We start from the raw sequence: 24,466 nt of genomic DNA on the forward strand, positions 1-24,466 counted from the left end.
CCCTGCTTTCTGAAAGCGGTTAGTCAAGAACTCTTTTATTTTGCTAGAAAAGTGAATCTTTGTGGAATTCCTTTTATATTTTCTTTATATTGTGGTCCTCTCATACGTCATAACCTCTAGTAGTCTCCTCATCCAGCGGTTCCAACACCAAAACTTTAAAAATTCATAACTTTTGCATCGATTGTCCGATTTTCCTCAAACTTTCACTGATGTGTTTTACTAATGTTACTGCTTTTACTCAATCCACATTGCTCTTTGGGTTTGTGTTCCCTTTAATAAAAACACTTGCCATTTTCTTCTTTGACTTTGTTCCACAGGCCAACCTAAACATGGGTGCATGTAGTTACACTTTCAGTCCCATTTTCCTTTGTTTTTCAAACTGCTAACGAATCCTTTTATCATTCATACAGATCACATCATTTATTACATACAGTGTACACATGTATATGTGTACAGTATATTTAATGTGTCCCCTACAGAAAAGGAAAACATGCTTATTTATCGCATGTCACTGGAGCTGTATGAATAACAGAAAATAGTTTATGAACTTACATACATGTAATAATGGTTTAAACAGTAAGCAAAGGAATAATACATGAATGAACAACTAAATGAATAAATACACACATACAGAACAAACATTATAATGAAACACAGAGTTTTGTCTTTACATGTATATGTACATGTACAATGTACATACATGTATCTTGTATGTATGCACAGTGTTGAATGCTGCTTCCGTCTGTCACATCATCAGTGTAGTTTGTACCTTGTCTGTTAGTGAAACTTGGCATGGTGAGACAGCTTTTTGCATTCAGTGCCCCCTCACAAGACTCTTCTACTTGCAGGTGTCTGCGTATTTAATGACAGAATATTCTGGCAGGGACCTTGTCATAGATTGTCAATTCTGATTTTCTATATTTTACATGTTGTATGGTACTGAATGAGGTGTGAGCCATATACAAAGATCTGTTTTATTAAGTGCAAAACCATAACATAAAAGTCGCTGAAAAGAAAAAAAAATCTTGTGTTTTTTAATATGATAATACACAATACTCATCATGTAGTAACATTGTACAATAATGGTAATAATACATGTAACAATGGAAATAATACTACTAATAATTGCAATGGTGATCATAACAAAACTAATGTTTACTTGATATAAAATCATCCTTCTTATTGCTATTATCATCAACATTACTATCATCACATGGATCTACATACATGGGTCTATGTACATTTGTTGTACTGTAAGCATCTTCAGCTTGATAAGAATCTGTTTCATTTAAACACTAGAGATTTGCTGCATGGCAGCTTGGTGACTGTTTGATTTCCAAACAGGGTTCAGTCAGCAAAACTGGAAGATAATCTGTAGCATTTTATACACACACAGTCACAGAGTTTTTGTGTTTTAATCATGTTATCTAATCAGTATGAAAGCTTCGATATACAACGTAGATAAAAAAAGAAAAAAACTAGAAATGTCGCTTTGGCGACTGGTATGCCTCCGCCATAATGCATGATTTTCTCAATAGGTCTAGATAGTACATGTGGACACTGTGTGATTACATTTTCACAAAATTGGCAAAATATTGGAATGACAAGTTTGTCACAAATGTGTTGAATGTTCATCTTCCTTGACGTAGGTTTAATTGGATGAATAGGAGAGCATGTATCTAGGGATTTAAGGACTTTAACTTGACTTTGAACCATTCATACATTTAGGCATTGAGTAATTTTCAAGGTACAGGTGTGGAGAAAAAGTGCAATTTCTGAATTGAATAGTAAATTGTTACCATTTTCATCTGGCCCTTGACCCTAAAATTCATGAGATAATTACTTTCAGGTAGAACATGCATAATATGCACTAAGTTTCAAGGTAACTTGAGCCACTTCCGAGATATGGAGGAAAAAGTTAGTTCAGCACTTTCAATTGATCTTTGACCTTTTGACCTTTGAGGCAAAAAGAGGAAAAAAAAAATTTTTCAGAGAATTTCTATTAGGTTACACACGCATACACCAAGTGTAAAAAAATAACCCTGCTGGCATTGCATAAATATGAGGGTAATAGTAAAATTTTGAAGTCTTGTACTTGACCTTTGACCCCTGACCTTTGACCCCATGAACCCTACATTCTCTAGATAATCACTTCCAGTCAGTACATGTATATACTATGTTCCATGAAGATACCTTGAACAATTTTCCAAGGTACAGAGAAAAAAAAAGAAGTTTTAATATTTCTACTTGACCTTTTGACCTTTGACCTTTGACCTCATGACCCAAACTTTCACCAAAGAATCTTAATTGGGTAATACATGTATACACTAAGTTCCAAGAAAATATCTTCAGGCATTCAATAGATATGGTGGAAATAGTGAAATTTTATGTATTTGACCCTGACCTTTTGACCTTTGACCTTTGACCTCATAACCCAACCTTTCACCAGAGAATCTTAATTGGGTAATACATGTATACACTAAGTTTCAAGAAAATATCTTCAGGCATTCAATAGATATGGTAGAAATGATAATGATAATGAATAACATTTATATAGCGCTTAATACTGATGTTTCTAAGCGCATTGATTCGGAAAAAAAAAAAAGAAGAAGTATGACATTAAAATAAAATACAGCATTATGTAAATATACAAATTATGATATAACATGCAACAGCAAAACAACATAATTAAAGTTGAGTAAACAGATAAGTTTTCAACGATGACTTGAACTTATCAACGTTATCAATAGAAATAGTGAAATTTTATGTATTTGACCCTGACCTTTTGACCTTTGACCTTTGACCTCATGACCCAAACTTTCACCAGAGAATCTTAATTGTGTAATACATGTATACACTAAGTTTCAAGAAAATATCTTAAGGCATTCAATAGATATGGTGGAAATAGTGAAATTTTATGTATTTGACCTTGACCTTTTGACCTTTGACCTTGAGCATGTGCACCCAAAAGTTGATAGGCACAACTTCACCCCCTAATACACATACATGCCAAGTTTAATTAGAATACCTCAACAGGTTTTGATAGTTACCTTGTCCACAAAATTCATTACGGACGGACGGAAGGACGGACGGACGGACGGACGGACAACCCGAAAACATAATGCCTCCGGCACCACTTCGTGGCGGAGGCATAAAAAGAAGCATAATACTAGCAAAAAGTAACACGTACCGGCATACATACATGTATAATAAGCTAATGTACTTATCCCGTTGCGGATCGACGGACTGATTTTGCTACAACACGCATATCCCATAGACACCTGAGCTGCCCGAGTATTCTCGGGACTCGTCCTCAACAGGTTAACAATGCTCAAATCATTGTTTCGATCAACATATTCAAACAACAGTAAACTTTTAATACTCCATATTTTACACACACTGCCTAATTTATTTGACTTTTGTTGGGGGTATTCTTTCTGTACTCATGAATATTCGTACTTCTAAGTGAGTCCTATCAAATGCAAACGTGCACAGTGCAGTTCTCCTGGGTTAGGGTTAGGCCTTAGGGTTTGTTGCTGCATAAAGTATATGTACAAGTATGACATATTATGACTTAACTATACACAGCCCAGTCGCTGTACATGGTACGTCGCGACAGGGCTGTACGCGCGCGACCACCAATCACTAGGAGAGCGACGTAATCGTATCACGATAGCTTTGACTTTTGATACTTACGATCATTTTTGTCACCTCAAACTCATCGAGTATACTCTTCAATATTTACTCTACATCTGATGCTATATATATTCAAATGTACGTAATGAAACTTACCGAAATTGATCATCATATCCAGCATGTCCACACCGTACACAATCTTTCACGCCAGGCCAAGCTTAGATACTAGTATCGGGTGGTCACGTGATGTGAATGCCCTTTCAAGCAGCGTACGCACGGTTACTACACTGATCTCAGTGGGTTACTAGTATACAGCTATAAACTGTACTGGGTTATTGTGTAGCAGACGCCAAGGTTTGTTCGACACTTTCAACGCACACGCGCTCGCTCTGGAGCACATCCGGTCACGCATGCGCATAAGTCAAGGCGCCATTTTGAATCCTGCAACGACGAAGCCCGACGGTCAGGAATTGCGCCAGAAAGTGTCATTTATTTGTTCCACGGACTTATCGCAAGTGGTCTCCATGGACCCAGTGTGGCGAACTATTCTTCTGTAATAGAAACATGCATTTAACGTGAGTAAAGTATTCTGTTTAAAGGAGAAAAGTATACATGTTCCTAAGTTTTGTAGTTGTGTTGAGGTTCCTCACTTCGAGGCTGCATGCCGTGCGCGTCAGACGCTGTTTTCGCATAGCGTAACAGTGTCTGGTCGGGCTAATTATGACTATGAGACTAGGCCTATGCTATGTCTGTCTATGACTAGGCCTATAGTATGTATGAGAGTGCTGGTGGAGTACGAAACTACATAAGCACCATTCTTTTTGCCTTCCGGAGTTCTGACATATAAAGATACCACAGTCAGTTAGAGAGTTGATGACAAAGTCTTTCAGATCTTGAATGGGCAAACGTTTTATAGTCCCGCATGCTTTTTAACTAGTAGGCCATAGCATAGGGCCTAAAGAGTTAGGACATTAGAATCTTTTAAAAAGGTGAAACACAAAACAGACACAATTTGTCACACATGGGACCATGAACACACACAGACACATTCATGATCATTGTATGACATCTTTGTGGTGAATGTTACAGTGTGCCCTACGACTCCGGGTTGCATCGACCTTGGAAATTTAAGACGAATAAAGTCCGTATGCGGTGAATACGATGGGTTTACTTCGGTATAGAGACTGAAACGAACAAACACGTTTTCATTCTTACCACGTTCTCAATGCACCGGTGATACAGACGACCTCCAGAATGGCTCACACACGGTCACCCCATCCAGCGGAATGTGATGATCATGCGTAGCTAGCCTTTACCACTGTCCATTAGCGAGCTAGCGGCAGGTGAGCAAGCGCATGAGAGCTGCGCCACTACTGCTGCACGCTCCGATGATCTTTGAAAGATACCTCCAATACATACACACATGAAGTTGTCATGCACCGGCCGGTGAATTTCATTGATTTAGTACGAGGCGAATGGTAAACCGTGCGCTGTTACCATTGCCAATGCCGAACGCGGATGTCAGAGTGCTGGAAGGAAGTTACTAGTACAAGGAGGCCCAACTACTAGTGGTCGACAGGTTAGCAGAAGACGTCCAAGTTACGTAACTGCACTGTAAAAACATCGGTGTTAGATTTAACACCATGGACGTTAAATCTAACACCGATCAATCTTCAATACTGAGTAGAGGACCATACCCACAGGTGTAGAAAATGTATTGTGACGGTGTTAAAAAGTGTTCACTTGGCACTGTTCATTTGACACTGTAGCTGGTGATATTTTTGACACTGCGCTAGAGTTTTAAATTCATTAATGACACCGCATGGTGTTGATTTGATATTGGTGGTGTTAATTTCAATGGTATAACACCCGTCCAGCTTCAATAGACCACACCAACTGGTGTTACTGTGGTGTAAATGTGTTTACACATTTTTTTTTTCAAAAATCAAGTACTTTATCTGAAAATTCTTCATCGTCTTATTGAAATTCAGAATTAACAAGAAATTCAGTAACTAAGAAACTATCAAAAAAAAAAAAAACCAACAACACAATTTTATATTTTGAAATGACACCCGGAGGTGTTAATCTAACACCATGAATGAACACCGGAAATTTAACACCAGCTCGGTGTTTCATATTTAACACCGGACTTTTTGCAGTGTGCTGACACTTATCATTGATAGATAGTTTTACTCATTATAATTAGACGATACTATAAGTAGTACTTGGTGTTTAAAGTGTTGCATCAACTCACAACTGAAGTGTACCATGTCATGATGTCAGGCCTTCATAATGCTTGATAATAATGTAAACTCAACAAAGGTTTTGAAAGCCGCCTTATTATATGCCTTTATTTTTAAATACTAGTATCACACATGCATCTTTCCTCGACTTGTTACTTATATACCCAAGCATGATAAAGGTAATATCAAAACCCCTATATTGCTGCTACAAAAATGAAAATAAGGTCTATGCAGTATATGTGAAATTCATTAGGCCTATACACACATTTGTTTTGTTTTTCTTGTGTAATTTTATAAATTACCAACAAAAAAGGTTTGAATTTTTTAGTTTTCACTTTACATTCCAATATCATTTTGTTGTTGTTGTTGTTGTTGTCGTCGTTGCTGTTGTTGTTGTTGCTGTTGTTTTTTTAGGATGGGAATGTAAACTTGCTTGGAAAATAATGTGACACAACCGGAGGCATATTGACATTTCTAGTTGATTTATCTATGTTCATAATGTTCATTGTAACTGTCATATGTGGAAACAAGTAGGCCTAAGCCTGACTGTGGTGTGAGATGTTCTTGTGTTCCAGTACAATTGTCAATAAAAGCAAATTTCTCTGTTCTATCATAGATCAATAAAGATGAATCACCTGAATCTGAATTTGAATCTTATTTGTTTTCTCGAAACATGACGACTTATCAATCCGCTCCGTAGGGCTCATGTGATTTATAGGCCCACATTACAGCTCTCATGTGTCGACCTTTGAGCAAAGTGGTGTATATGAAAAATATTTTTGTTCTGGTATTATAGACCCAAGGGTGAATCAGTTCCTTAAAAGTGAAAAGTCACTCTTACATTCATCTGTCAAATTTTTATTAATGAGTTCACTATCGGTTAGGACTCCAGTTTTGATGGCTTACATAAGATGATATCTCTCTGGATGATATAGACACTGATAGTTAATGCTTCCCCAGAACTTGGCATTCTAAACTAAAAAAATAACAATCTCCCCGGCATGCATGTTTGTTTTGTAATACAATGTGACACCATAGGTTTTAAAGAAAGCAAAAGAAGCGTCAACTTATTTTCTTGTAAGTTGTGTGAAAATTTTCTTGTAAGCTAAGTGATATTCAATTTGATTAGATTCAAATTAAACTTTATTTCCAATAGCATGTTTTGTTAACGTTGAAATAAAGCAAAATGTACAAAAGTGTATTACAACAATATTTAAACATATACACATAAAACTATATTTGTTCAAAATATTGGTTGTAGTCACCGATGCAAATTAGGAGTGACTGATAATGATTAATGTAAATAACGTCACGACGTTCCCGTCGGAGGTTTTCTCTAGCGTGTGGAAAATCCAGAAGCAAAATACAATCATGACGTGTTTCATTGTTGATAATTTTGAACCTATGACATACAACTTTTCAAACTGAAGAAATTACTTACTACTGGTGAAAAATATAACGACAGTTATTCAATAAAGTGAATTAAGTGAACGTCTGAGATTTTTCTTATTTTTCTAATTTCAATGAGAAAGCGAGAAAGAGGAGGTGGCACCTTTACCTTTCCAACTTGTTTACATCACTTTATGCGCATGTTTATATCACTGTCATATCTCGTGAAAATAATATGTGAAACTTTGAATAAAGTTTCGATAAAAACATACTCTCCTCGTTTTGTATTTGATTTTGATCGCATTTCAGTCATCCCTGTTAGTCTAATCAATTTAATCTGTTCATTACAGAAAGCTTATTGGAGTGGAATTCAGTCTCTCTCCCTCTGTTTGTCTGTCTCTTAATTCTGTCTCTCTCATTATATCATTCTCTTCCAGCATTATCATTCTATATGCTTTGATGGAGTTGTACAAAAATATAAACTGACATAATTATTATAATCAACAATTCATTCTTTTCTACCCTCTCTGTCTGTCTGTCTCTCTGTACCGTATGTCCCCCCCCCCGAAAAAAAGAAAGAAAAGAAAATTACAACCGGACCCTCCGCCAATTATAACTTTTAAAATAGTGAATCAATCCAAATACAATTTCAGGGTACATGAAACTATAACTCATTGCCCACATCTTACAGAAAACCCCATTCGATTTGCTTCAGTGGTCAGAGAGAAATGAGGAATTTTGTAGAGCATGTCAGGAATCTCTTCCCTCCAAGTTTGTACATAATTTCAATGGTATAAACATGCTTGCTGATGGCGTTGCATACAAAAGATGTGTAACATTACGTATCATCAAACAATGATTACAAGCGGGTTATTAATGTGTCCTGATCAAGAAAACGTGGCTTTCTTCGATATTTTGCAGACATAAGTCTTAACTCTCTCTCGCTCTCTTTCTCTCTGCGTCTCCTTTTCTCTTTCTGTATTATTTATCATTCATCTACCAACGCCATTTTCATTCTTTTTCAAAGTAATTTTCAACTCTTTCTTTTCCTCCATTCATCTGAATCAAGTAACTGCGCATTCTGACAATATCTTGATTACAATAATCTTGAATGGAAAGTCAGATTTCATGCTTTCTTTTCCAGGCAATTTGATGAAATACGCTGCGAAGAAAATTGATGTATATACACGTATACGAATTCATATTGTTATCCCACAACCTATCTACATCAAAATTTTAGAGCATATATCATATTTATTTATTTCTCGAGTGATCTACGATGTACAAGCTTTGCTTTCTGATATAGGCACTCTTTTCCATTGCTTTAATTTACCCTTCGTTTCTATTGCAAAGTGTACATTATTTTTTCGACAAACTATTTGTATAGGTATATTACATTATATCTCATGATCTCTAATTCATTTGAATTGCTCAATAACATAAACCGACATATGCATACTTTTATGGATTATTTCTCTTGATGATGGAAATGAATAGTATTGAACTGAAATTGAATTGAATTTATCAGCACGCTATAAAAGAAAGGAAAATGATAACAGTAGTGTATAATGAATTTGCGCTGGAATCAACATAGTGAGAGCATCTTATATTTATAAGAACAAACATTTTAATGAGTAACGCTTAGTACATTTCAGTGTAGACCCCAAACCAGTATTGCTCATATCTACAAATCGCCGATTCTTGCACTAATTCTTTCATTGTATAATTTTTATGTCATTCTAAGAAAGAAAGAAGGAAAAAAAAAAACAAAAAACGTCAGCACTGGAAGCATTATGTTCTATAGACTACCATAACAAACATTTTTTTTTTTCCTGAGTCCAGCTCATGCCTTGGACGGGAGAGTAAAGCAAAGGTCTGATGTTTGTAAATAATTTTACACAATGGGCACACGTCTGGAAAAAAAAAAGTAATGAAAATATCTTTACAAAGATACAGGTAGAATGCAATGTCTTCTTTTTTTCATATCCAAGTAAACTAACTATAGTGTTACCTCAGTCCTGAAGTCTGCGTGTTTTCTATTTCATTTGTTCTGTCTAGTTGGGTTTTTTTCCTTAAGTTCATGCTTCGCACTTTGCTCTGAAGTCGGTGAATAGAAGAATACGGTTCCAATCAAAATTTGCACGCGTTTTCTCAAGCTACGCCGAAACAGAAGAATTCGTCCAAACTAAAGGGAACGCATGACTATAGCCTCCAAATGAGGTGTACTATGTAGAGGGATGTACCCTATAATCAACAGCAGCCAGGTAATTAGTTCTCACCGAGATTGCATGACTTCTTTTTAGAATAGAAAGATTTTCGATTTATTCAAATATCTTTGATTATTCAAGTATCTTTGATACGACAAAGTGATGGGGCAAGGGCCGATCCATTTCATTTGCTATAGTGTGTGAGCGGGCTCTCTTAGTCATGTTAGTCAACAACAATTTTTTTTTGACGCTTTTTATAGCCTTTATTCAGACCAATCAAATGAAACTGTTACATTGTAATGACACAATGACTGGATATGTTTCTATAATGGCGCCATCTACACTAGCAGTAGATAAAGGGTGGTGTGTGAAAACCAAGAAACCCCCAATGATCAAGACCGATACACAAACATACTACTGCTAAATCGCAGAATTTCTGCGCCTCTCCTTCAACACTTACATGTGTAATTTCATAGGCAAGTGCGAAAAAGATGTATAAGTATAAAAACAACTGAATCAAAATCATGGTACAGAAAACGCAGCATTACACAAAATGGTCCATTCATCCGCATTTATACAATGAAGTCAAAATATTTTCAGATAGCTATACCTCTAGTTGTTGTGGTGGTGTTTTTTTTTTTTGCCAACAGTGAAACGAATTCTCTTATTTTCGTGCATAAAAGTTATATAGCACTCTTCTCAAAAAATAAACGAACAATTCTACTGTACATAAGAATGACTTATGGGGCAATTCTTCCAGTTTTCGTTCAAACGGACATAATATGCAAGGCCTACCATGACTGTTTACATGCTAAATAAATTCCATTTATTTCCACATTTCATAACAACCCTTTTAAATGACTTCAATCATACTATAAAAAGAGGACGTCCATTAAGATCACTCAGATCACCACGAAAATATATGGTGTTTTTTTTTTTCTTTATGTAAATACATTGTGTTGCACTTTGTTAGTCGACATACAGCATACGCCAATCCCAGGCGAGGCATCTTATTAACAGGGTGGTGCGTTGGCTTTATAGTCTTCAAACGCGTCTTGCCAGGCAACCATGTCTACTGTCTTCCATTGTTCATAGTCTTCCCGCCACTGCTGTTCCAATTCCGGCATGTCCACTGAAATAAACAGACAGTATAAATGAAACATTTTTTCTCTCCCTCTCTAATCAAAGTCAATTAAGAACTGCACTGACGATGTCTTGGTTGGCACTAAACTGCAATTTAAACTTTACGAAAGGACACAAGCAAAGAAAACTGAAACTCTGAGAAAAAAAAAATTACACAAGATATCAAAAAAAAAAAGCAACAACAAACAAACGTGTAGGTAATTGTGATTGTTCCCCTGGTTTCAACCATTCTGATAAGAGAAGTTGTCAGTTGAATATGACATTTTTAGTTGAATCGTTTATCAGGAGTTATCGTGGCTTATTTTGGGCTTGCTTTTAATGCTTTCTTATGTAACTCGGAGAATGGCGCGATACTGGAATGATGGATTTGTTTGTTACTTTTATTGTATTTTCCATGTTACAAGATGGCTGGACAGTCTATACCAAGCTCCACTACAGCTGGTCTTAGGTGGAGTCCACTGTTTTTAAACTAAGAGATCAGACTTGACAATTTTACTATGATTAACGGCATACTCACTATATAAGATGAATTAGCAATTAAAAAACAAACTAAGATGCATTTCTCTGTCTGGATAGCTTATCTTTCTAGACTAATTCGTTTTCTTCTGTTTGTTTTGTTTCAAGAGATATTGCCACTCTCGTACTTATATGGCTAACAAGGCTCGGCAGATATTCATTCCAGAAGTGGCACGTCTCAGCTTTCAGAGCCCGGCCATTGCTGAGATCCAGGTCCAAGATCTTATACTCGAGGTCTGGGAGAGTGAACGTGGGCCAGGACTTGGAGGATGTATCCGGTGTGCCGCCAGACACGTTAAGATTCGGGTTCCTTAATGACAGGAAAAAATCATGGAATTCAAGGAATGCATCTTAATAATGTAACTTTAAAAAAAGGACCATTGAGCGTAGCTTTCAAAATTCCATCTTGTTTTTATTATTACCAGAAGCTCACAACCATCAAAACATTATCTTTTTTAAAAAAATAGGATTCAGAAATCACAGTCTTAAACTACCACAAGCATTTGGTGTTTAATGTTTTATCTTAGCTTTCAAAATTTCACTTTTTTATTATTACCAGAAGCTCACAACCATCAAAACATTTCTTTTTTTTTTAAATAGGATTCAGAAATCACAGTCTTATACTACCGCAAGCATTTGATGGGTTTAAAGATAATTATGTATAAGTGTGTCTTTTTGTATGTATGTTTGCACATTAGTACAGAGCAAAATGTTCTACGAATAATCAATGTGAAATATGATGTAGGCCTACTCACTGAACAGACGTCATGTAAATAGTTTTTCTCCTGCTATCATTGTAACGGGAACAAAACAAAAGTTAAAAACAAAACAAGACAAAGCCGAACCAATTAAAAGCGAAAACACGCTGAAAATGACGACGGACAGGTCAGGGAGAGGCCTCACCCCGTCTTGGCAAAATTTGCGTAGTATCGGATGATGTCCAGTGATAACTCGATCTCCTCCTGTGGCATGTCGTCCCATCTGTCGTATGCAGGGTTGAAGTAAAAGCCAAATATGAACTGTAAGTCCTCTCCATGAGCCACGCCCTTCCACGGCCACCCATCCCCACTCCAGGCAGACGTGTTCGGGTAATGGGTGAACTGGTAAAAGTACACGTCCTGGCCACTCTCGGCGTACGCCCTGGCCCAGCCATTGGCTGGACAGGCGAAAGCCTCGTCGGTCTCGGCGTCTATGTAGTCGTAGAAGAAGTTTGCCTCGGGGTCGTCGGCAACGGTCCAGTCTACGTACTGCTGCATCATGGCGTCGACGATGACGTCATTGGAGTACGTGTAGGTGAACTGTAGAAATGACTCTCTCAACTTTGTCTCATCGATGAAGGGATCGTCGACGGGGATCATCGCTGGAAACGCCCTTGAGGCAACGAGGCTTCCGTCGTCTTTCGTTGTGCCCACCATGATCGGGCACGCGTTAAACTCCCTCCGTCTGACGAGCTCGACGGGGTCGTCTGGCAGGAAAGCGCCATCAACGGTAGGCACCAATGGAATGACGTGAGTCGTCGTCAGCATGACCTGCGTAAACAAAATACAAGCTAGTAGTATAATAGAGTACTGCCTGGGTAGACGACTTCATAGTCCTATCTAGGGTTGTTTTAGAGCTGTGACAGATTCTTATCACCAATCACTGTTAGTGACCATAACATGATGTGATACAAAGAACGTACATTAAAGTAATGAGTGAGGGAACCACCACGGTTTAAAGGGAAGATAAACCCTAAGAGCAATGTGGATTGAGTGAAAGCAGCAACATTAGTAGAACGCATCAGTGAAAGTTTGAAGAAAATCGGACAATCGATGCAAAAGTTATGAATTTTTAAAGTTTTGGTGTTGGAACCGCTGGATGAGGAGACTACTAGAAGTTATGACGTATGAGTGGACAACAATACAAAGAAAATATAAAGAAAATGCTACAAAAATCAATTTTTCATGAAAATTACAAATTCCGTCAACTTGATACTGACATATGTTAAGGGTAGCAACTATTCCCCCCGCTTTCTGAAAGCGGTTAGTCAAGTATTCTTTCATAATGCTAGAAAAATGAATTTTTGTTGAATTTCCTTTATATTTTCTTTGTATTGTTGTCCTCTCATACGTCATAACCTCTAGTAGTCTCCTCATCCAGCGGTTCCAACACTAAAACTTTAAAAATTCATAACTTTTGCAACGATTGTCCGATTTTCCTCTAACTTTCATTGATGTGTTCTACTAATGTTGCTGCTTTCACTCAATCCACATTTCTATTTGGGTTTATCTTCCCTTTAACATTTCACTCCGAACAGTGCTACGCGTATCCGCGTAATATCTTGCACTGTATAACACGCGGTGAATTTTTGATAGCTAAAACATGGTCTCATACACATAAGTAAAGTAATATCGTTTTGATTCCCATAATCATCGGCTTGTTGATTTGATCGCAATCACATTCTTCCGAAGTACACAATTCAGTAATATAACATAACCAAGATCACTAAGGCATTTAATGCGATGATAAGACTGATAACTATATATGATAATGACGGATATTATGTAGGACTATCTATGATAATGACGGATATTATGTAGGCCTAATATCAATTGCAATAACAATAGTGATATTGATTATGACAACTATGATACATACACCATCATGAATATGGAAAGGTCTCGATGCATTCAAAATAAATCAGAATTAGATTTAAAAAAAAAAAAAAAAAAAAAAAAAAAAAAAAAAAAAACAACCTTAATTCCCTTTCACTCCTCTACAGAATAAAGTGGTCAATGGTAATTGTGAGTTCACTATGTTCAGGGTATTTTTCAGAGTTGTCGTGTCCGAATGGTTTGGTTTGGTTTCGTACCGCGTTCATAGCAAGAATGAGCTTCTTCTCCGGAACACCCCGTAGGCAGGTGACAAGCTCCTGGCTGGAAGACGGGTCTCCGCAGCCCGCCCTCCTGCCGACAGCGAAGGCATCGTCCCGCGCCTTCTGCCCGTCGGTCTCCACCGCCCAGGGGCTGGTAGCCGTACCGCTCTGAAAGAACACGAGGCAGGCGATGGTCACAGCTCAATGTCGTTTTTTCTTCTTTTTATATTATTGTTCATTGTTCCAAATTCCACATTTCATACAGGTTTTTTACCTTCCATTTGGTTTCATAGGAAAAGTACAGTATAACACAAAAATAGCCAATTTGAGATGGATGTAAACAAAATAAGCAAGTGTGAATACGCGTAACATGCGGAATCTATACTAAAACTAGGAGCTTGTAGAGTGTAGGCTCCATAATAATGACTTGGAATGAACCAAGTTTGGGTTTCAGGGATTCTGCTCACACGGTAGGATGTGTACATGTCCCCCCATGCTTGACCAGACATGGGGTAGGTCTCAACTTCCCACCCTCCTTGAATGTTGGTAAACAGATCTTCAAGCAGAAAGTTTTATAGTTTTATCCGTCAACATTCAAAAAGATAATTTACTTCACTGGCCTACCAATTTGGAACTTTCAGTTTTATGCGTTTATTTACATCTTAATTGAGATTCATCCCTGCTTCTCTGACAGCAATCGTATATGAAGCGATGATTGTGTCTGAACATGATGAAAGCAACTTAACACAACCACAACCACAACTACAACAACAACAACATGCAGCACTGTAAAGACTTACATGATTATAGAAATGTAATAATTGGAAACGAAATCAATGTCTGGGCCATTTAAAATCACCAGATTTAGGTTCATGTTAGATTAATACAATCCTCCTTGTTTTAAGCTATCTTTATACACAGATTGCATAATCCCTGAGTGCATCCTAATGTATAATTACACAATTAATAGTCATGCCTTGTCAATCTTATCGCGACATTAGTTGTTTGTAGTCGTATGTTTTGCTGTGTTCCTCATCAAGTTTTATTTACGTGCCCTAAAAATTGGACTTTATCAGACACGCACGCATATACACACACAGAAAGGTACTAATAAACTCCGACTGATAACAGTGTTACACTCGAATGAAATCTTATCAACCTGCACTTTAGTTGATTGAGCATGGTTATCTACATTCAAACACTTCTAATGGAGCACAGTTATCGTTGAACAAGAAGTGGTGATCACAATACGTGACCCAGTCTACTAATGACAATGTCCCGAACTTTTTTTGCCGACACACCCTCCATTCGCCCTTTAAATTTGGGAAAAATATTTGAATTCCAAACTCATTTGTTTGCACTGCAGAATTAGAAACCAAGTGAAACTGACCTCTTTCTTGCATTGTTGCATCGCCAAATTTCGATTTGGATGTCAATTTCTCAATTTTCTATCCCCAAATTTCTGAAGAAAAAACCCCCACATATTTGTCAGCAATGTATAATAAAGATATAATTATGACAATACATTGAAATGATGGGAAAAAGATACGTCTAAATTATAATTCAGGAAGTGTTATACAATCATAATCATGCGATATCAAAATGACGAAAAGTGATATGCGGTTTCTTTTAATCTTTGTCTCAGATGATGTTTCTGTCAATATCCCGTGTTAGCAGAGGGGCATGTGTGCAATACCATTATTCAGCATCATGCGATGCTCTCAGACAGTTGCAATTACAAGAGAGAAAAGGAGGATACAATTATTCATTTCTAACATAATATATTGTTATCAACAATGCCACAGTCTCCTTACACATTGACATTTCAAAGTTAAACTTGAACGTGACTTAATTTTTATTTACGAACATACGATTAGGATTGCTCGGTTGAAGTACCCCGCGCTCTCGGGCGACAGCAAGTGCAGACCCACGCTGCCGCCACCGGCGCTCTGTCCAAAAATCGTCACCTCGTCGGGATTACCGCCAAAAGCTGGAAGTGAAGAGTCGAGGCATGTCTTTGGATGAGACATGATATACAAAGGCAGTTATCTTTGTCAAGCACCTGCTTGTGGCAATGCTCTCGTGGATTTCTATTACACTTTAGATTTGTCTCTTGAACGGCAGGTACGTGAAATCTTGATGCATAAAAATGACACCTGCACGTTTTCATTTTGTATTATCAACAAATGTAATGATGCTGTACATTTAAATCAATCATTTACCTGTTTCCAAGTATTTTCACTGTTAGATTCAAATATTTTTCAATACTTTTGTTCAACTGACTTTGTGTTATATTCTTTTATGAAAAAGGAATGTAGAAATAAAATCAACTAACACAGGCGCACATCAAGATTCAAGAATCCTTTAGTGACACCATTGGCGAATTTACAATGTATATACAAAGTTAACTCGTTCCATACTGAATTCTGAAATCCCCATAGACTCAACACAAAGACCACCAGGTTCCCATATGGAACAGGTTAAAAATCTTCCCTGATGGTTGTAAAAAAGTTCTTAAAAACAACAACACTTTCTTACTGGACACAATACTTGGCTTACGCCGAGATTTGTTGTTGCTGCATGTGAAAAAAAAAAAAACATGAGCAAGTTTTTTTTTTTTTTTTCATTGACAGGAACAATATTTGTCTTCAAAGTATACAAACAGATACAATTTGCATGATGTGATAGCAAACATAATTATTGTACAAACTAATGTCGGTGAGGAAGTCAATACACGCATTTGGATTTTGTAAAGTAACTAAATCTATGCCAGAGCACAAGACAAAAGGTGTTTCTTTTTCATGCAACCATGAAGCACTTCCTTCCTTGTCCACTACATAGCAAGAACCAACGGACTCCAAGTTGGATTAGACGCAGGTTTCAACGATAAATTTGCTAGAAAAGTTACAAACAAGCGTAAAAAAATAAAAGAAAAAAATCGGAGCATCCATAACGTCACGAGTTCGACACCCACAAATCATGCAGCCCACGAGTCATACAGCCCATGACTTCGACACTAAGCAAACAAGGCCCAGGACCTGACGAGACAGACCCATTAAGCCCCGTGTTATAATGTCGAACTCGTGGTCTGTTTTTACCTAGTGTCGGACTCATGGTCCTTTTTTTGCCTTAAGTGTCGAAATCATGGGTTGTATAATTATGTGACTCGTAGGCAGTATGACTCATGGACGCTTTTTCAATGTCGAACTCGTGGGCTATATGACTCGTGGGTGTCGGTCTCGTGAGATGACTCCTCCATAAAACGCGAACGGACGACTGGAGTGAAAGTGAGCAAACATGCAGAGTGAAATGAACAAAACACTATAACAAGCACAGACTTAAAAACGAAAAATTTGTTCTCACCGTGAATGTTGCGTTTCACCCACTTCAATGCCTCCAGCTGGTCGAACATACCGTACATACCAGGAAGAACAGTATCACCTTCAACGTGATAAGGGAGTTCATGGTTAGCGCATGTCTCATTTGACCCCTACACCACAGACTTTGAAATAACATGGACATGTGTTGTGATCAAGAATTCCTTGTTGAAGCATTTCATCTTCTATTAAATCAATGTTGATAAAAGGCATGGAGAGATTTTGCTAAAGTGTTGATGAATGACTTGCACCTGTACATTCTAATTTAGTCCGAAACACATATATTGTACTGACATAATTCAGATTCTCATAGTTGCTCGAGACTTCTTTACATTCTAAAGTCAGTGGCAAATACACAGACATTCTCATTTGACCTTTGTTTTGCACATACGCAAATCACAACCGTGAACTCCCTTATTACGAAGTCAACGACAGTAGTGTAATAAAGAACAAAATTGTAATTATGATACCAATCATTGAAATAGCGATCGTTATCAACACAAGTAATGTGATAATGCAGAAACTTAGAATGATAAACGTATGTATTGTAAATGCATGTATGTGTTTTACGTAATCATGCTGTTCTCTTATAGGTCTAGTACTGAGAAATTAATATTATTTCAGTGTATTCCAAAGATTAACGAAGATAGCAAATCATAGTCAAATGTAGAGATCTAGTCTTGTGACAATTGGTGAAACAAATGGGGATACTTGAAGTGTATGGCAAATACAGCGTAGTAATTTAAGTGGAGTCAATTTGGTGTCGTCGATAAGATTCTAAACGCTTTAACAAGAAATCATTAGTTCAAATCTCTCACACCCTTCAAACAAGTATGTTTGATGTCCCTCTTGACCTGGGTATAGTCAATGGCCACCCTGCAATTCTAGGCTAGTCTCACCGGTCGTTGGGAGTGACGATATGCTAAGACTGAAAAAAATTGACTACACGGGTAATATAGCTTTGTTATTATTATATTGCTAGTCAGGGCTCAACATTAGTGGTGGCCCGGAGATCAAGGGCCGCTAAGAATTGATGTCGATCGGGCCACCAAATTTTCAAAAAGGTTATCTCTTGATGGCCCGATCGGACAGTTAGAATTCAAAATGAAATTTTATATTTCGTTTTATTTCGGGACACAACATTTATTTTTCTCTTCACCAAAATGTCAACTTCGATGATTCGGGCCACAAAAAAAAAAAAAAAAAGTTTGTGTCGATCCCTACTTTGGTAGTTGCTATTTTGTCTCATTTCTTTTTACTACCATTACTATCGCAACAGACACTAACCTAAACATATGAAAAAAAAAACAAGCAAACAAGAGCAAAGTGTATACCAGTAGAGAGGAAGCCGAATCCGTTAAGTCTGTAGTTGATGGCGACGAAGATGATGCCATGTTCAGCGCAGTACATGTGACCGTCATAACCAGTACTGGAACCAGACCCAAAGAGGAAGGCTCCACCATGAATCCACACCATGACAGGTGCGTCGGTTGGCTATCGAGTGAAAGAGGAGAGGAGGAAGGGGGGGGGGGGAGAAAGTGTGTACTGTACAACTATATGTATATATTGATTAAAGAGGAATAATGCTCCAATATAAACATTGTATGAACTGAATTGAGTGAATGCAGCAATGTTATATAGTAAAATCATGAACTCTAGGTCCACAGCAGAACACATCATTAAAGTTTGAGGAAAATTTGACAATCCGTTCTAGAAGTCTAGAGTTATAACGTTTCAAGGTTTTGGTCAAAATTAATCAATATCATTTGCCCCCATCACTGCTGGACAACGATATAAAGATAATTCCACGAGATTTCATATTTTATGAAAAGTAAACATTCCTTCAACTTGTTTCTGCAACAATGTGAAAGGTAATATATTTTCTCTCGCTTTCTGAGGGGCAAGGTAAGTGCCCTTTCATTATGCTAGAAAAATGAAAATATGTTGGATTCTAAATTCATTTTCTTTAAATCGTTGTCCTGTATATAGTGACGTCAAGACATGTTGTAGTCTTCACATCCAGCGATGGTAGCACCAAAAGTTTGATAATTCATAACCTTTAAATTGATTGTCCCTTTTATATGTCTTCTACTAATATTGCTGCATTCAGTCAGTCCACATTATCTGGGAATCATTCTCCTTAAGATCACTAAGCTATATCGGAGATTTCAGAGCTACAAACAGTGCTAGTAGCAACATCATCACTGATGCTTTGGTAGAATCGACGTGACGGGGGAACTTAGGTTATCCCAAATTTGACCTGCTCACATCTGACAATTATTGTATCTGCTCATAGAAATTGCTCTCGACTAAAATAAACCTCGCGAAGCCATATTTTGGGCTTTGCAAATACTCAGTGCACTAGATAGAACTGGCAGGCGCATGGCAAAGAGATAATGACACTATAAAGGCAACTCACATTATGTACAAGCCATAATGTCTTAATTCTTCTTGTGATAGTTTGGCATACTGCAAAGCCTGTACCACTTTTTTTATTTTGAAGAAAAAAAAGTTATATTCAGAAGGGATAAAAATTCACAAAAATGATATTTTCTTCTGAGAGAGATTTTTCAGATAATTGCGATAGATGAAATAAGTAAATTTTTGTAAAGAAGAAATTGTACATCTCACAGTCTGAGTGGATTTAAGTGTTAGAGATTTATTTGCAATCATTTCTCAAGTTCACGGAGTTTGATCTGTAGATGGTACCCAGAAAAGCAACATGTCCCAAATGTTGAATTAGTATTTTTATGCCTCCGCCACGGAGTGTCGCCGGAGGCATTATGTTTTCGGGTTGTCCGTCCGTCCGTCCGTCCGTCCCTCCGTCCGTAATCAATTTTGTGGACAGCATAACTAAAAAACTGTTAGAGGTATCCTAATGAAACTTGGCATGTATATGTATGAGTGGGGGAAGTTGTGCCTATCAACTTTTGGGCGCATATGCTCAAGGTCAAAGGTCAAAAGGTCAAGGTCAAATGCCCAAAATTTTACTATTTCCCCTATATCTATGCAATGCCTGGAGGTATTTTCTTGAAACGTGGTGTATACATGAACTACCAAATAAAGATTCCACAGAGAGAGCTTTGGGTCATGAGGTCAAGGGTGAAGTCAAGTGAAAATTTTAAAATTTCACTTTTTTCTCCATATCTCACAAATATTTCAAGGTGTCTTCACGGAACTTAGTATATACGCATGTACTGACTGGCAGTGATCATGTAGGGAATTTAGGGGTCATGGATCAAAGGTCAGGGGTCAAAGTTCAAGGTCAATTCATCAAAATGTCATTATTTCTCTCTTATCAATGCAATGCATGCAGGATTTTTTCTTGAAACTTAGTGTATGCATGTTTCATCCAATACAGAAGTATACAGAAGTATTGGAAGTTTCTTGCCAAAAGGTCAAAGGTCAAGTGAAAGTGCTAAATTTCACTTCTTCTTTAAACTTATAATAGGGTCAAAAGTTGGGTACAAATACTCAAACCCCCAAATACCTGCACTCTTCCACAGTATAGCCATTCATCCAAATAAACCTAGTTCAAGGAAAGGTGAACACTCAATGCATTTGTGACAAACCTGTCATTTTAATATTTTGCCAGTTATGTGAAACTGTCATCACACATTGTCAAGACATTGTGCTATAGACCTATTCGGAGAACCATGCATTATGGCGGAGGCATACCAGTCGCCATAGCGACATTTCTAGTTATGTTTGTTTTACATCACAAGCATTTTCATAATAAAAAGATTGCGAAATTTCTTTGATATTAAAGATATTTTGCTAGATTGTTTTTCTACACTTTTTTTCCAGTTTATGATAAGTTCATACATTCATGCAAATTTGAGCAATTCTCTTTTTTCCACGTGCTAAAGATTAAACACCCTCTCATTATAATTCACGCAGTCACTGATGACAGTCAGACTTAGTCAAAGTATTTAACATTAATTGTTCCAAGCTGTCTTTTCATATTCGGAATGGTATCATTTAAAGAATGATGGTATCCTTTAAGAGTGGAAGTAAAGAATGACTTTTGACTATTATGACTATGATCGGAATACATGAATCTTAATGCTGTACAGCAATGTGACGCACATTTTTGGATATGTCACTATGAATATCTTTTTAATTCAGCCTATTTATCTTGTTTAGTTGCGAGCTTGATTAAATAAGTCTTCCAGTTTTATTTCTTTCCTCTCCCTTTCCTTCTGTCCTATTGACCTATCCCTTGAATTGCACGTAAAACGATATACTCTATATGTGATATTATGAAAAATATCATGGTGCACACGCACACCTGCGCGTGTGTGCGTGTATGTGTGTGTGTGTGTGTGTGTGTGCGTGTGTGTGTGTGTGTGATGCGTGGAGATTGGATAGGTATGATTTGTCTTTACAAGCAAATGTGATCTGTTGTAAAAAGTTGCCATAGTTACGTGCTTTCTTATAGTGTACAAAATCAAGTCCATTATTGTCGAGTATTTTGTTCTCATTGTACCTCTGCTTGCTCTCATGGATGTAACGATGTTTGTGTAGAAGGGAAAATACACTAAATAGAACTAAAATGTAATAAGCAGTGATTAAACGATTACAAGACGTGCGTCGTTCCATGCTTAGAATAAATCTATATTTTCTTGTTTATTGTCTACAGCAAGAGTGATATTTGTTATTCCGAAGGTTCGATATCCCGAAACACATTGAGTCCATAGTAGATGCTCGTTAAAAGAAATGAGGTCTGTCAATCCAAACATTAATTTGTAGCGTTATTCCGAAGGTTCGTTATCCCAAAAGTTCGTTCATCCAAATTTGAAATTAGGTTTGCGGCGTTATTCCGAAGATTTGTTAATCCTGTCATGTTAAGGTTCTTTATTCCGAACCTTCCTTAATCTGAAAATAAAATGAAGTTGATAAATCAGAAAATGAAAACAAGACTCGAATTAAACAACGTTATTTCGTTTTCGGATGAACGAAATTTTGGAATAACGAACCTTGAGATAACAAACTGTGTCACTACAGCACATAAGTGCAAAAAAACAGAGATTTACCTGTGGACTGGGAGTCCAGACATCTAGAAACAAGCAATCTTCGCTCTGACCCGGAGTGGTCATATCGGGAAGTTGCCAGCACATGCTTCCGGAAGTCGTTGCGTTCAAGACGCCATCGTCGAGAGTCAGCTTGGGCTCCGGTCTCATAAATCGGTAGTTGGAGGCGTTTTCGGCGTAGGGAATACCGCGATAGACGTTGACGTTTGTGTCGATGTCGGGATAATCGTGGCGGTAGGGCACAGACTCGCCGTAGATTGTTCCGAAATTAGGTACGTCCACCACAGGTTGATTACCCATTGTGTGTGGAAGGGAGGCCAGGAAAAGGCCAATAGTTACGATAACTGAAATATAGCATCTGAACATTTTGCTTTTTGTATAAAAAGGTCTATGTAGACACCGTAACGGGCCCTAGTTTTTCTCACAGGACGCATAGGATGCAGTGAAGATTGTATCAATAACTTCACGCGAGCTTGTCAAGTGCTCGCTACACCTGTTACTTTTCTTGGCATCCTCGATAGCTTAACGTTCTAAAATGACAGTATGGTATCTATATCATCATCAAAACCACGCATAAGTCGTCTTGGAGTGTTCAGGGTTCAATAGGGTGGATTCTTGATTTATGTGATAGTATTTATGCCTCAGGGATCAGCTACCGTAATCTTCTTCTGTGCGCAAACTTCCTTCGTTTTAAGACGCACCGGTGGAAGTTTGTAAATACTCGGGTCTGATAACAAGTTTCTCCAAAATGTCTTACTGCTTTCGTCACTCATAAATTGCCGTCGCCATGCGCACTCTTTATACCCTCGTCAACAGTTAAGCAATGTTTACCTCCCAGTCCACGGGGTTGATTATTATTTGTCTTCAAGCAACGAGGAGTGGAAAAAAAAAATGATGTAATGTGAAAAAAAAATCAACGAATACAATACTATGCCACCTCTTACACTCATTCATTTTCTACCGATGGCAATGACATAAATAATGCCTTTATAGGACGATCTAACTTTTCATGTCCGATTTCTGAGAGTATCATAGGAGGGATATTCATTGGATATTCAGTTTGACAGGACCCTTTCGCACAGCGATGTTTTGAATACATATGCTAACCTGTCGACGTGAGACCACTTTGTCACTGTATCATCGTCATTATTATTATAATTATCATTATTATTATTATTATTACTAGTCAATGTACCCGTGGAGTGCCAGAAATCCTCTATGGGGATTCACTCAGAAATGGTCAAGGTCACTGGGTCAACGGAGGTCCGGTCCGATCTTGGCCAAACTCGCTGGAAGCATAAGTAGGCGTACACCTGGGAATCTCCATATAAGTAGGCCTACATAGTGCCCTCTATCGGGTGTCTGATTATATTTTTGGGGGAATCCCCATATTAGTAGGCCTACATAGCGCCCTCTATCGGGTGTTTGATTATTGCAGCTGACGAAGATTAATTATTTGACCTTTGACCCCAGTGACCTTGACCTTTTCAAAAATGAGCCCCTTAAGGGCAATTTCGCGGTCAACCTGCATCCACCCACTAAGTTTGATGGAGATCGGACCAAGGACCTGGGAGGAGTAGAGGAACAAACAGACAAACGTTGTTCAAAATAATATGATTATTATCATTGTTATTATTATAACTACTACTACTACTACTACTACTACTATGATACTATTATTATCATGATCATGATCATTATTTTTTCAATATAGTTACCACTAATCAATATAATAGTTATAATTTATTTGTATCACTTGGTTTTGCATTCCGTCATAATCTATGATATGAAAATTTATAATAATTTCTGAATTCGAAATACTTGAAACATGTAAAAGTTTTTTGATAATCGTACTTTGTTAAAAAAATACTGACTTAGAGATCCAGCGATTTCATACTAAGAACATTAAAAGCCACAAGAAGCGGAATAGGGGGCGTGAGGATGTCGAGTGGGCGTCGACGCAGCTGTCAATGATTGGTGGATTTGATGTCAATCAACACATTAACTTCCTGTGCCCACCATGTTTCAATGCACTTTTTTTTTCTAACTACTAAAACAAAAATCAAGT

The 24,466-nt window shown here is 37.5% G+C and overlaps 1 protein-coding gene across 1 annotated transcript; it reads right to left on the reverse strand.

Moving 5' to 3' along the window:
* Nucleotides 1–10,488: 10,488 nt before the first annotated feature.
* LOC140238210 (acetylcholinesterase-like) lies at nt 10,489–22,698 on the reverse strand. The gene is made up of 8 exons (XM_072318147.1): nt 22,402–22,698; nt 18,700–18,859; nt 17,352–17,429; nt 15,860–15,978; nt 13,986–14,156; nt 12,038–12,663; nt 11,263–11,444; nt 10,489–10,607 (listed from the first exon to the last, which is right to left on the reverse strand). The coding sequence occupies exons 1-8, from the start codon at nt 22,696–22,698 to the stop codon at nt 10,489–10,491; spliced, it is 1,752 nt and encodes a 583-aa protein (XP_072174248.1).
* Nucleotides 22,699–24,466: the final 1,768 nt, after the last annotated feature.

Source organism: Diadema setosum, chromosome 14 (assembly GCF_964275005.1).
Source record: "Diadema setosum chromosome 14, eeDiaSeto1, whole genome shotgun sequence".
Lineage (NCBI taxonomy): Eukaryota > Metazoa > Echinodermata > Echinoidea > Diadematoida > Diadematidae > Diadema > Diadema setosum.

Bases quoted from the DNA above. Each gene is read 5' to 3' on its own strand.
- LOC140238210 (XM_072318147.1), bottom strand. From the start codon at position 22,698: ATGGGTAATCAACCTGTGGTGGACGTACCTAATTTCGGAACAATCTAC. The intron at 15,979-17,351 runs GTGAGAACAAAT...CTTCACTTCCAG, and splicing joins GGTGAAACGCAACATTCACG to CTTTTGGCGGTAATCCCGAC. The intron at 11,445-12,037 runs GTGAGGCCTCTC...CCTGTCATTAAG, and splicing joins GCAAATTTTGCCAAGACGGG to GAACCCGAATCTTAACGTGT.